The sequence below is a fragment of the Apiospora marii genome, assembly GCF_038362585.1.
Source record: "Apiospora marii strain CBS 49790 chromosome Unknown utg000011l_segment0_segment0, whole genome shotgun sequence".
NCBI lineage: Eukaryota > Fungi > Ascomycota > Sordariomycetes > Amphisphaeriales > Apiosporaceae > Apiospora > Apiospora marii.
Window position 1 is genome coordinate 4,928,243 of NW_027117382.1, and position 13,705 is coordinate 4,941,947.

At 52.3% G+C, this 13,705-nt stretch overlaps 5 protein-coding genes across 5 annotated transcripts; 2 read left to right on the forward strand and 3 right to left on the reverse strand.

Moving 5' to 3' along the window:
- Nucleotides 1-385: 385 nt before the first annotated feature.
- On the forward strand, nucleotides 386-4,472 carry PG985_014714 (kinesin-related protein KLPA; the record flags this gene model as incomplete). Its single annotated transcript, XM_066834480.1, has 7 exons — nucleotides 386-412; nucleotides 529-697; nucleotides 788-918; nucleotides 1,334-1,584; nucleotides 1,872-2,581; nucleotides 2,640-4,324; nucleotides 4,386-4,472. The coding sequence occupies 7 exons, from the start codon at nucleotides 386-388 to the stop codon at nucleotides 4,470-4,472; spliced, it is 3,060 nt and encodes a 1,019-aa protein (XP_066679220.1).
- Nucleotides 4,473-5,001: 529 nt separating this feature from the next.
- On the reverse strand, nucleotides 5,002-6,030 carry PG985_014715 (cutinase-2; the record flags this gene model as incomplete). The annotated part of the gene is made up of 3 exons (XM_066834481.1): nucleotides 5,002-5,401; nucleotides 5,567-5,775; nucleotides 5,881-6,030. 3 exons carry the CDS (start codon nucleotides 6,028-6,030, stop codon nucleotides 5,002-5,004), a joined length of 759 nt encoding a protein of 252 aa, XP_066679221.1.
- Nucleotides 6,031-7,047: 1,017 nt separating this feature from the next.
- On the reverse strand, nucleotides 7,048-10,852 carry PG985_014716 (uncharacterized protein; the record flags this gene model as incomplete). The annotated part of the gene is made up of 4 exons (XM_066834482.1): nucleotides 7,048-9,812; nucleotides 9,865-10,341; nucleotides 10,400-10,692; nucleotides 10,740-10,852. The coding sequence occupies 4 exons, from the start codon at nucleotides 10,850-10,852 to the stop codon at nucleotides 7,048-7,050; spliced, it is 3,648 nt and encodes a 1,215-aa protein (XP_066679222.1).
- Nucleotides 10,853-12,134: 1,282 nt separating this feature from the next.
- PG985_014717 (uncharacterized protein) lies at nucleotides 12,135-12,491 on the reverse strand (the record flags this gene model as incomplete). The annotated part of the gene is made up of 1 exon (XM_066834483.1): nucleotides 12,135-12,491. The coding sequence occupies one exon, from the start codon at nucleotides 12,489-12,491 to the stop codon at nucleotides 12,135-12,137; it is 357 nt and encodes a 118-aa protein (XP_066679223.1).
- A 546-nt stretch (nucleotides 12,492-13,037) lies between these two features.
- On the forward strand, nucleotides 13,038-13,697 carry PG985_014718 (uncharacterized protein; the record flags this gene model as incomplete). The annotated part of the gene is made up of 3 exons (XM_066834484.1): nucleotides 13,038-13,433; nucleotides 13,493-13,575; nucleotides 13,634-13,697. The coding sequence occupies 3 exons, from the start codon at nucleotides 13,038-13,040 to the stop codon at nucleotides 13,695-13,697; spliced, it is 543 nt and encodes a 180-aa protein (XP_066679224.1).
- Nucleotides 13,698-13,705: the final 8 nt, after the last annotated feature.

Here is a 13,705-nt window from a genome sequence, read left to right on the forward strand (position 1 = left end):
CTTGAAGTGGCAGTCCTCCACATGCAGCGCATTAGAATCCCCCCCCAAATGACGACGAGCTGGTGCTTTGCACAAAAACGAACCGCGGCGCATTGATCTCTACACCCTGGGACCTCTTCGATTTCGACTTTATCCCACCCACTATCGCGCTCTCTCTACATCGCAGTCGACCAATAACGAACGACAAGAGGCGGTCAGCAGCCTTCGCCATATCCGCGTCGCTACAACCTCGACCCGCTGCTTCGTGCAGTTGACCAGCCTGTACATATCACCCAACAACAAGACGCCTCCGTCAAGGCCGTCCACACCTGCTGGTGCTTCTCCATCTGGAGCTTGGCTCCTTTTCTCTATCCTGGCCTTTCAGATCGCCATCAACCGCAGAATCATGGCCAACGTCGACATGGAACACGGGGTATGTTCTTTTCCGTCCCCGGATGGCCGGCGTCGACGACAACAACTCATTGCACTATTGGGAGGTCCAAAACGCAGAGTATCGATCGGGAGGCTAACGTTGGGTTTTCGATGCAGTTCAACAGCAGCAAGCCTTCGGGCCTACGACCACCGCAGACGAGACTGCCGCAATTATCATCATCGACAACGCAAGGCCTACACGAGATCAGCGAGTCGCAATCCAACACCCGCATGGGTCCGTCGGCCAATGCGACAAGCGGCGTCAAACGAGGGTTACCGCCACCAGGTACGGATCCGACCCCTCCGGCCGACGGATTTTCTCCGGGACGTCTGTCGGCTTACCGATCGCGACTGCTGACAAGTATTGCCTTTGCAGTTATGCAACCCGAACCAAAGCGCAAGACGTTGGTCGAGAAGGCATCCGAATTCCCTGGCGGCCATCGGTCGCAGATAGCGGCTCCCACCCCTGCTAGAAGCTTCGTCAAGGGAACTGCGCTGAAGGATATTGTAAGTTTGCACCTTCCCTCTTTCCTACCTACACACATGAACCCTCCCCCCACAAACCCAAATCGCAAGGCACTCGGCAACAATGGCATGGATGGCAATCCAATCCAACAACAGCGGCATGAGGACAACCCCGGATTTCCGAAACAGCCTCTCAGACATTATCAGCAACAATTATGACTTTTGGCTCGGCCCCTAGCTACTGTCTTGCACTATGCCACGGCCGACTTCTTCCATCCATATCATTCTCTTCAGGTTATTGCTGGAATTGGTTTTCCTCACCTGCGCTCTGTGCTACCTGCGGCTTCGCCAATGCGTCACCCGGATCTGGCGCTCCATCAACAAAGAATGGCGGGTGATTCTACGCTTGATCTTACCACGCCTTCTCGATCCCGGCAATGTCTCCACGCCGTTCCAGCCGAGTTCCAGCTCCGAATCACCATCGACGTCACTGGAACTTTCAAGCCGGGCCATCACAAAGCCACAGGACCGTTCTGGCTTCCGACGCACCTTCTTTTGGATTCCGAACCGCATCAAGAGCTTCAACATCTTCGTATCATGGCTGAACAAAGAAGAGCTCGGTGGGAAGGGTGTCTCGCTTCAGCTCAACGCCAATTACTCCGACCACCACCCTAGGATATTTCAGGACGACTTCCACAATGTTGACTGGTTGGATTGCCTCAATGTCTGCCAATGCCTCTAGCCATGCGATGCCTCTATGATATGTTCTTGACGTGGATTGGAGATTCCGAATGTGCTGACGATTGCTCTTATTGCCAGGCCAAATCAAGTACGAGCTCAACGCGCCCGATATCTTACAATTCAAACACATCACGACACACCTCGAATAGCAGTTATGCCAGCAGTGTCGGCCCTGGAGCTCGGCCACCATCACGTTCCTCACACACATCATACTCCCATGGTCGAACCGGAAGCGTTCGCTCAACAAACTCTAGGACTGCCCGTCCCGTGACGTCCATGGGTGTCCGAGGGGAGGAGCCCCAACAGAACTCCAACGGCAACAACAACAAAAATGGTACGAACATCCCGCGACGGCTTGCCAAGGCAAGAAGCTGTAGCAATCTGCCACTCAGCAAGATGCGGAAGGCCGTCCCTGCAAAGGGCGTCCCCGCCGTATATGCGACACCATTGCCAGCAGCTAGAGAAGCCTCTATATGCGAGCAAATGGCGTCTTTATCGATCGGGGGCAGAGGGTCAGATGCCTTAGCCCCCAACAACGTGGATCAAGTGAATCCGCAACCAAAGACACCGCCACCGAGCAACTCGTTGATGCCTCCTCCGAAATTTACGACACCTCAACGTGCCATCAACCCGGAGGAGCCACCGTCAGCTGGACTTGGTGTCAAGGAAGGCCCAGTGGTCCCCAAGACACCAACCATTGAGCAGTTTGAGCAGCAGACTCGATTATTCGAATCTGCCTACAAATCTGTTCGAAAGGCAAAGATGGCGGCGTCGCATTCTCCTCTCAAGCAGTCCCCTTCTTTCTTGAACAAATATTCTAACGTGACAAACTTTGTAGCCTGGGATGTGGACGAGAGACTAGGGACCTTCGAATCCGAATTCAAAGCGATGAAGGACATCATCAACCACTCCATCATTGGCCAAAAGACCTTGGAAGAGGATGTTGCTACTTTCCGCCTCAAAGGTAAGTGGCTGGAAAGAAGGATGTGACTTTGGATGCACGAGACTGACTCAATCCACAGCAACGGAACTGGAAACGCTAAAGTCGGATCTCGAGTCGAAGAAGACGGAGATGCAATCAGAGCTGGACAAGGCTGAACGGAGGATATTCATGCTCGAACGTGACTTGGAGGACGAGAAACGAGCGCGGCGTAATGACGCCGAAGACCTGCTGCGCGAACACAGAAACGATATTGACAACAGGATACGCGACTTCAACCGGGAGAAGGATGACTTGGAACGAGAATCACGGAAGCGCCTGCAAGCCTTGCGCGACGAGATGGCCGCGGATTTTGCACGCCAACTGAGCGAGGCGCACAAGGTGTCCGAGGATCTCGAGAAGCTCTTGGACGAAGAGAAGCAAAGTGCTCGTCTGCGTGTTGAAGAGAGCGGCAAGGACTTGGAGGCACAGCTCATCCAATTCGAAGTCACCAAGAAAGAGTTGGAGCGGGCCAAGGTGATCCAGGACGACATGAACGCTCAGCTGTGCCGGAAAGAGGCTCGCATTACCGATCTTGAGAACCAGGTGTCTGCCGGCCAGACCGCTCTCATCCATCTGAAGGGGGACGAACAGAAGCAGCTGGAGAACTTCCGTCTCATGGCCGACGAGAAGCAGGCTGCTCTGGACGAAGCACTCGCGGCCAAGCGCGAGGCACAAGAAACCAAGGCCAAGCTTCGGGTGGAGGAGACGAGACGCCGCAAGCTGTTTGAGCAGTTGCAGACGATGAAGGGCAACATTCGGGTCATGTGCCGTATCCGCCCGGGCCGAAACGAGACGGAATGTGCTCAAATAGACACCGAAGTTGGCGACTACGACGACCACATTGGCAAGATGACCCTCATGGTCCCCACCAAGAACTACCTCCAAGAAGTCGTGCTGGAACCCAAGCCCTACGACTTTGAACGCGTGTTCATTCCGGACGAAGGCAATAAGAAGGTCTTTGACGAGATTAGTCAGCTTGTTCAAAGCGCCTTGGACGGCCAGAAGGTCTGCATCTTTTGCTACGGTCAGACGGGATCCGGCAAGACGTACACGATGAGCAGCGGTCAGGATTCCATCATTCCCAGCGCGACGAGCATGATCTACCAGGCAACCGAAGAGCTGAAGGACGCGGGATGGCGGTACAAGATGACGGGCTCCTTCACCGAGGTATACAACGAGAAGCTGTTTGATTTGCTTGGCTCTGATGGCACCAGGAACCAAGTCGAGCTCCGACAAGACCCTGTTTCCAAGAAGTGTTTTGTCACATCCCAGGAAACGCCACTCGATTCCCCCGATGCAGTCCAGTCCATGCTCGAAACTGCCATGAAGAACCGCACGGTGGCTGCGACGAAGATGAACCGCGAGTCGTCCCGGTCTCATTCAGTGTTTACCCTCAAGCTCACGGGTACCAACGCCGACGGCACGGTGAGCGAGGGCGTGCTGAACCTTATCGACTTGGCCGGATCCGAGCGAGTGAAGGAGTCTCAGGTTGAGGGCGACAACTTCAAGGAGGCCACGAGCATCAACAAGAGCTTGTCGACGCTCAGCCAGGTCATGACGGCGCTGGCCGACAACGCCTCGCACATCCCCTACCGCAACTCGACGCTGACGCGCATGCTGGAGAGCTGCCTCGGCGGCAGCTGCAAGACGCTCATGTTTGTCATGATCAGTCCGCTGCGGGACGACATCAAGGAGACGGTCAGCAGTCTGGACTTTGCCACCACGGTTTGTTATGCCCGAATCTGACTTTGATGAGTGTTTAGATACTAATTGTGCTGGTTTTTAGGTATCCAAAGCCAAGCCTGGTCAGCAGGGCACACTCAAGGCCATCAAGACTGGCAGGTCGGGAACTGTGAAGAAGACTGTCCGATAACTTCGCAATCGGGCAGACAAGTGACGACTGGTGATGATTCTTGTCGGTGGCATGACGTGTTGTTTGAGCAAGCGCGCAAAAAAATGAATTACTTATTCTATGAACAGTGGCTATTTCTTGTTGGAGTTGCATGAGGAATTGGCAGAATTTTAGGGGTTTCGGACTGGGGGTATGAGGCTCGGCGTCAATAAGGGGCTCCTTTTTCTTTGGTTCTTTTTGCCGGCCTACGGGCTGGGGAGAGAAGACATGGTTTTCGTTGCCCGCACCCCCCTCTGGTTATTTTCGCTCAATATTCCCAGCTATCATGACCTGATGGCCCGTTGTGTTTAGGAGAGGAGAGAGGCAGTACATATTGAAAAGGTGGGATGGAGGGAGTGAGATGGGGCGACACTGTAGAGATAGAGTTGTTGGACTGTATACAAGTACACATCAATAACTAGAGAAGTGATCTACATTCCGTTATCTTCCAGACTGTCTCCGCTGTTCTGAACCTTTGAGTTATGATCAATCAGTGCCATCTCTCTATCATTCACCCATTGGACGGCACCGGCATGGGCGCCACCGACGACGTCCACGCCGGCGGCCAGGCGGACGGCGGCGGCAGCGCGGGCGGCGTCGTGTCGGTCTCGTTCATGAGGCCCATGAAGGGGTCGCGCGCGTCGGCCTCGAGCAGCCGCTCGATGAGGAAGGCGACGGCCGTCGGCACCCACTTGACGTAGTCGAGGTGCACGGGGTAGACGAGCAGGGTCCCCGTGCAGATGACGTCGCCGAGGTTGCAGATGATGAGGGTGCGGTTGGGCGGGAACCCCCGGATGCGCCCCCCGTCTTGTAATGTTTGGGTGTCGCCGAAGGTGACGATGCCGGCGATTTTGGATTTGACGGCGGCCGGGAGGGATTGGACGGCGCGGTGGGTTAGGGCGGCGCCTTGGCTGGGGGTGGGTTAGTTGGGGTGGATTGAGGGGTTGAAGGGGGGATGAAGAAAGAAAGGGGGAGTAGGAAAGGAAAGAAGGACGAGAAGGGAAAGTAGGATGAAGAGAGGGAAGGAGAATCGAATGTGGGACGAATAGAGGGAAAGAGAGGAGAAGAGGACGGACCTGTATCCGGTGATGATGATGCGCGAGTTCCGGCACGCCGAGGCGGCCGTCAGGAGCTGGGCCATTTCGCTGATGCCCCACGGCGGGGCGCCGCCGGGGTAGAAGTTGCCGAGCGGCAGGCCCCAGTAGTCGATTCCCTCGGTCGCCACGTTGGTGACGCCGAAGGCGGACTTGATGCTGTTGGAGACGCGGGGGCCGATGGTGTTGCCCTATATGTGGATATCAAGTCCCGGGAGTCAGTCGGGTTTACCTTTGGTCGGGAACGGGTTGAAGCAAGAAAAGGGGGTCTCGGTCATACGCAACCATGTACTCACCAAGTTACCGGGCTCGAAGGTCGCCTTTGCCACGAAGAGGATGACTGGCCGGCAGCCAAGTTGCAGGAACTCCTGAGCGTCCCATCCCGTCGTCCAGGACTGGGCCCAGGCGGCGGTGATCACCGCTAGGGCGGGCAGGAGTGTCCGCATGAGGGGTCCGAGGTGAAGAAGAGGTCAGGTATAATGGAAGGATGTCGGGATGATCTCCAAATGAAGTCTTAGGCCTTCGGGCGCGCGGCCGATCGCTATGGGGGCAAGGGTATATCGTGTACTTCGGAAGCGAGTTGGCTGCTCCCCCTGCTGGTTTACCCCTTTTTATCCGAAACCGTTCAGTCGATCGTTTCCTGGCTAAACATTGGATTGCGAGAAGGAGGCATGTTCCCGGTGTTATAGTAAATAGCCAGCCGACTGACGACATGGGGATGCTCCATTGCGATATCGAAGCGCATGCATGGTTGTCGTCGTTTTCGAACGGCCTTGCGCTATCTCCTGAAGAAATGCGGCATGACGACATTGGCAACGATCTGCGACAGAGATTATGCAACTTGCCAAATGCCATTTCTAGTCTCCCTGATAGGAAAAATTCAAATCACCGAACAGCTACAGATGGCCAAGTTACATGTCAATTGCCGTGAGGTATGTCTAGCGGGTTGATCAGGGCGGAGGGAAGGGGGCCGTGACGGTTCCGTGCATTTTGCCGGTGAAAGAAGGTCCGAAAACGGGACTTATGCCGCCCATATTATACAATATGATATTAATATACGATCATGCCATCCATATTGGTTACACGCTATCTCTATCAGACTACATTTATACGAATATGCCTGCTGATGACATGCGACATGTACCATGTACTATCGGTGTTTCGCATAGCCGCATATGCACCAAAGTCGCAGTTTGTCAGCATCAAGTTTTGCATAGTGTCAATGCCTACCATCCCATCAAGGTACCGACGGTGGACAAGATGCAATGAAGGAAAGGGGAGAGCCTCGGTCAGCGCGGCCGCTGGTTGCAAAGCCTTGCCTTGACATAGTTATCCCATCAGATTCATAGGGACAAGTACAGAGTACGCAGACAGACTATCAAATAAATAAATTCCTTGCGGCACGCCTTCCTGATAACTATTGAAACCCGAAAAAGCAATGTACGACCAATGAAAGTCCCCACCTATGCCATCGCCAATGCCCCAGACATAAAGCCACAAGTCGAAGGAGACTTGGAAATTTTCAAGTCTCGGATCAAGTCCTGACACGCTTCGTGTCCATTGTACCCCGCAAGCTCTATCGCCCGGTCGCAGATCTCGTCACTGAACCCCTTGCCGTCACTGACCCGCCACAGATAATCAATCATTTCCAATCGCCCATGCTCGGCGGCACCCTCTAGGGGCCATCTGCCGAGGATGCGCGGAGGCTGGTGGAGGTCGGCTCCATGTTCAAGAAGCACGCATGCGATGTTGCAGTTCCCACTGATGGCAGCCAGCTGCAAAGCCGTCCCTCCTGCTCGGAATGCGGGCTGGGCATTCACGTCGGCACCGTTGGAGAGCAATAGTTTGACAATCTCTAGACAGCCAAGTTCGGCCGCCATTTGTAACGGTGTCCTTTGGATTCCGAGTATTGCTTCCTTGTTGACATCGGCATGTTTCTCAAGGAGCAATGCGACCAGATCGGTTCTTTTGAGTTGGATAGCCAACAGGATAGGGGTCAAGTTGCCATCCGTAGAAGAATCATCCCTAGAAACATATCCTCTTGCTATGATAATGGCGTTCGGGTTACAGCCGGCTTCAAGCAACATTCTCGTTGGCGTAAGCCCATGGCTGCGGCCATCACTGCACGCTGCAATTGCGGCTCCCAGGGGGGTCAAATAAGGCCTAGCTGGTAGGTCATTGAGATCGAGCCTTCCTGTCTTTATGATAAACGCCAGTAGTGGCAGAGCGCTGACGCCTTTTTTTATGACGTGTTCCAGCAAACAGGCACCGCAAGTATTCCAACCATACTCCCCTGATGAATCACTGTCGTCGAGGCATGGGACCAACGACCATGAAACTTTCTCGAACAAGAATTGGAACATCTCTTGACTTGTGTCAGCAGCTGCAATCAACACTCCGAGGTTCCCTGGATTTGCTCCTAAGCCAAGCATCTCTCGAACCGTTGTCCAATCATTACTTGCTGCTGCAAATTTTAGTCGCGCCGTGGCAGCAGTGTGCCGAAACGGCTTCTGTTCAAGTAAGAATTGGAACATTCCCTGTTGGCGTTCTTTCATTATACCCTCGACGTCACTTTCTTGGAGCCTTAGGTGATTAGGAATCACGTGAAGCGCCTTGGTGATAAGTGATTGGTCGCCTAATCGTATCAATGCTGACAATATCGTAGTTTCCTCGCCATCTACTTCATAACAGGGGCAAAAACTTTCGTACCAGTCACCGGGACAGCCAGCGAAATTAGCATCCATTATGGCATGCACTAGACTGCGATCGCCTCGGAGAATAGCAGCCATGAAGGGGTCGGGCGGTGAATTTTTAAAATTGGTGTTTAAATTGACGTCTGCTCCTGCTTCAAGAAGCATGAAAGCAATGTCCTTATAGCCACCCTGAATGGCGTAAAGGAGTGGCCTGGTTAGCTGAAGCGGGTCCGGATGCCGACGAATTTCCAGAAGTCTGCGAACATATCTGAAATTACCAGTGGACGCTGCAGCATTCATAGCACTTGTGAAATGACGATCTTGTAGGCGGCTCAAGGAGCCATTTCCCTCGCAAAGGCGAATAAGATCATCATCTTCAGCCGCAATGGCCGTAATAAGTGGGTGTGTTGGTAAATCAATATTATGAGACTCGGAATCCAGTGATGGACCGTATTCAGAGACTATCGTTTCAGCCAAATCTTTGTGGTGGCCTCGGATCGCACCACATAAAACGTCGGTCACGGGGTAGGCATGATGAGGCAGAAGCATCTCAACAAGTCGAAGGTGGCCTTTCGCAGCACATTCCACGAGTACTTGGTGAATTTGCTCTCTTGATTGGCCAGGGTCTCTTCCTTTGATTAGCCCGTGTCTTGATACAACTGATTTCAGGACCTTGGACATTTGTTCTTCGTCCAGCTCCTTCGCGGCGCGCAGCAGTAAATTCCTTGGCAAAGAGGCTTCAGTGTTTAGGTCCAAGAATGTGAGTGTAAGCCGAAAAGCCACACCCTTAGCATGCAAAGAATATAAAACATATTCCAATACCCGCCATTCAACCCGAGCCCCTGCATCGAGAAGTTGAAATACGGCACGTTGCGCCACGGTGTTGATGGTGGTACCTCTCTCGACACCATAAATCAGGCGAGTGAGCGGTCCTTCTTGCGGCTCGTAGGACTTATTCACGTCCGCTCCGTTTGCCAAAAGAACATAGACCATATCTGCGTCTTGTAACTGGCTCGCTCTCTCCAATGGCGTGAAACGCTGCCCGTTGTGAGTCAAGAAAATGGTATTGACGTTGATCTTCTTTATTTCCAACAACTGTTGGACGGCTTGCGCTTCTCCCGACTCGACGCACAACTTGAAAAGACCCACAGCTATTGCTTTGCTGTAGGGCCCCGGGATCCCTTTCAGTTGCATTAACAGCGAGCCAATGTTCTTGTACTGGCTGAGAAACCCCAGCACGCGAGTTAGATCGACCATTTCTAAGCCAGAAAATCTGTTGGCAAAAGAGAATAGTAACAGACGATGGATGTGGGCATCGAAATCCATGACGTTTTGGGCAGTACTCAGATCTTTGCCAGGAAGCATAGACATGAAAGGCTGCATAAGACTGTGGACATAGTGATGCCCCGCCAGCTGCGTGCCGAGTAGTTCGAATGGAGATCGCTGTGACACTTTGACACAAGATAGGAATTGTATCGTAGGGCTTTGGAGGAAGTGGACATGGCCGGCAAGCCAGGTATGCAGATTGGTGGCACCTAAAAGTAGATTAGTAAATACCAGGATAAAACGATTCAAACGTTTTCGTACCAGTACCCTCCAACAATCGTTTCTCAAACCGAAAGAACCCAAGATCAAGGAGTATTTGCTCTGGTGTCTTTTGGCCGCTGTTGGCAGAGATAGAGTCGGGCCATACTATTGGAGAAAAGTTGAGTTGCACCGGAGAGAAGTTAAATGGGCTTAGTGACCCAGGCCTCTGCTCCACGAAGGATAATGTCGGGATGGGATCGGAGGCCGCTGTTGCCGATATCACGGGATCCTCAAGGTTTTCCCAGATCATGAATGCAGAGAAAGACGGGCTTGGCACCGCATCTGGTATGGTAACATCGATGACTTCTTCCGGGTCAGCAGCTTCGCGCAAGGAAGCAGGAAGAATGGACCTGTTCGAGACCATCGGTATGCCTGCTGTTGAAGAGCGCTCGGTCTGCAACTCATCGGGCGGCAGTGACATCCACTCTCCATTGGCTCGAAGTACTTGAAAGGAGACCCCACGTGGTAGGTGGCCATCTATGTCTTCAATGTCAGCCAGACTTGTCCGCACTTGGAAGGGGTCCTCTCACTGTACCAGAGTCTGTGACAAGATCCATAGTTCGAGATTCTTCTCGACAATATCGGCATCGATTCTTTGCAATTCGTTTCTTTTCAACAGGGGTTCCTGAAATGAGAAGCCTGACGTTTCTCTCTCCATGCCGATGGACGAGCCTGTCATACACAGTTATAACTGCCCTCCACTCGCCCTTCTTGAGGTTTTTGCGTGCGTTCCATTTGACGAGTTGTTGCTCGTATTGTGCCTTGCTATGTGTCAGGCTAGTAGTGCTTTGAGAAGTGGCATGGTACACTGCCAAAAGGCAGAGATAACTGAAGAGCATGGCAAGTCAAATGGGCTGTCATGGAGGTTTTCTTACGAAGCAGTGAACCCGTGTTGTTTCATCGTCTCAATCACAAGTGTCAGTTGATTCTCGGCGATCAAAGCCAGGATCTGGCTTTTGTGATCCTCCCATTCAGATGAAGAAGGCATCATGGCAGGGAATGGAAGTGTCGTGATGGTGCCGCGACGGGCAAAATTTGTTGGACACGCTGGAATTAGGACAATATATAGACTTATCACGAAAAGGCTGCGATGTGGAGTTTCCCTTGGTTGATATTCAAGTGAGGGAACTCGCGAGGAGAGCTTATATGTACTTCAGAAACTCTGGCTCTAAATTCTGGTTCTGGAATCGGATTCCAGAGGGGGGTCATATGCAGCCGGGTTTTGGAACTTGCAAAGACCAATCGGTTCTGTCGGGATCTTGAGAAAGCCACAAAGCCACGTACTATGATCGGGCTTCAACGTGAGTGGTCGGGTTTTGTCACGGTTTTGGCACTCGTGCACAACGAGGCCGCCCACACCAACACCGCTTTTTTATTTCTGATTTATCCCGCCAGATGCAAGCCTCATTCTCAAAATACAATGGTTGGGTACTAAGTATCCTTGAGAAAAGTCTGCCTCGCAGCCTGATCTACTAATGGCAACCTACCATCCATCTGCCTTACCCCTCACACAATAATCAGGTTTAGGTGGTGAAACGCCCGAGGCAAACAGTCCGCCTAACTGGAATAGGTTTTGATTGGGTGCAGTCAGTCAGATAGGCCTGGCAATGTCGCGCGTTTTCATGCATGAGATGCTGATTCGTTACACTACATGCGTCATTGGACAAGGCAACACGGTTCTGCTGGCCCGCGCCGGGTTGTAGTATGTAGACATTCTGATATTAGAATTGGTTCTATGGTTTGCCTCGTACTTCTCATTGCGAACTCTCCTGATAGCCTGCTGTTGCATGGGACGCGGAGTGTGTGCTGTCGCCAGAGGACACAGGCTTCGCACCCGTAGGACGCCCCTTGAAGATATCTTCACAAACTGTGCTTGCCAACTCACTTGCTACAGCGTATCTATAGCCTAAGTCTATGACCATGAAGGTTTCTGGTCTTCGTGGTCCCTGCCCATCAGCTAATCTGTAAAGAGGACCCATGACTTTTCACGAACCTCCTGATTTGCATCTGAGTGGCCTCTTGGTGTACTGGAGGCGGGACTTCCTCCATCTTAATGGAATGAGGTTCTGGTACTCGAGTTGAAGCTTTCATCGTGCCGCATCTTCCGTATATACAGGGTCTTATAGAATAGGTGCGCTCGGGTTCTGTACGGCGGCCGGTGCTATCTCGACAATGCCACCACATTGGGGACTGAGTGACTCTGTGAAATGCCTGGTGACTTGCTATCGGTGTATAGAACGACAATCGTTCATTCTCCGTCCTCTGTTGGCCTAATTCTCCCATCCCGTCATGGCGTCCGCGATAGGGCGCGAAAGGGCAATGTAAGCTGCAGAAGCAAGCGAGAACAAGCCTTGAGCCCTTCGGCCAAGGGCTTCGCAATCTGTCCCGTCGTTGTACATGCAAAACCCCCAGAACACCTTGTAAACTTGATGATAGCTGAAGGCAAAGCATGCGCCATAGAATACGTGCAGTTTGGTGATTAAAGATGGCCACGATACGTTGGTGAGACCATTGGTCGTACCGCCGCTCTCAGCGACGGGGGCCGATTCCGAAAGTCGGAAAGATGTTTGATGAAGAATATGGCAGAAGAAGCCAGCGAGGACAACGAGAGCATGTGTAAGACGCATCGTGCTAGAATCAGTTGGATGGGTAGAGTTGAAGATGGCTTAGTAGGTGACAGGTGGTATCTTCGCAATGCCAGAAGCAAAATATTATATCACACAAAAGTCATAAAAAGTATGGTGAGTGCTGGATGGCTCAGGGTTATATATAAATTCCAAGTATTCAACTTTGAAGCTTTGAAGCCGCCTACTCTTGACTCTAATTGGATCAAATTTGTTCATTATCTCTGGAGATTACCATCAATAAACTCCAGGCACACCATGTACGCCCTTTTACAAGCCCCATCTATCTAGGTTCGTAATTTTGACAGGAGGACACGAATATCCTCCCCCTTCCTTCTCCCAGTGGTGGTAACTTGGCGGCCTACGCGTCAAAGACTGCCCGCGCTTCCTTTCTCGTTTACTTAAACCAAGTCTTCTCCCCATCGCGACGACACGTAGATTTATTACTAAACTCTATAACACATCCACTCCGTCAAGTTACCACGTTCGCTCTCCTTCACTTCCAGACCTACGCCCTCATATATACCAATTAGTATTCGCCAACACACAATGGCTCTGATCCAAATCCCAGAGGCCCTCCCTAAAGGGCGAAAGGAGACATCGAGAACAAAGGCCAATATTACACCCCCCGCCACGATTCTGCCCAGAGCAATCGCAATCGCCGCGGTCGCAGTTGCCGTCTTTATCCCCTGTTTCATCTACGCCATTCCACTCTTCACGTCTCGGCCGATCGTTTCGGTGCCAGATATCCTGGTACGAGGAAGTTCGTACACGGGATGTGCCCTTTATTCAGGATTTCTCGAATGCCCTGTGATGGTTGTGGTTGCGTCTATGAATGTGTATGCGCTCTTTGCCGCATCAGCCCTCGTCGCTGTCGCGATACAGCTTAGTGTCTACGGATGGACCAGGGCATATCTTGTTGGCCACACCCTGTTCTATGCGAACGTGCTATGCTGCGTCGTGTCGCTGCTTCTTACCGGCAAGTGCGTGCTTGCCACGGCTAGGGTCGGGCTGCTGTGCAGCGTTCCGCCTCTATGAAGATGATGACTTATGGAGTGTTGGTTACCACAGCCAAGCAATGCCTCTCGTAAGTAGTCTTGAGTGCATACCTCAAGCTTGACTCCCTATTGACTAATGTTCTACAGAGTCGTGCGAGGGAAGTCACGGGAGAGGGTCTGCAAACTAGCTTATGTGCATCGCAAGACTTAAATATAATA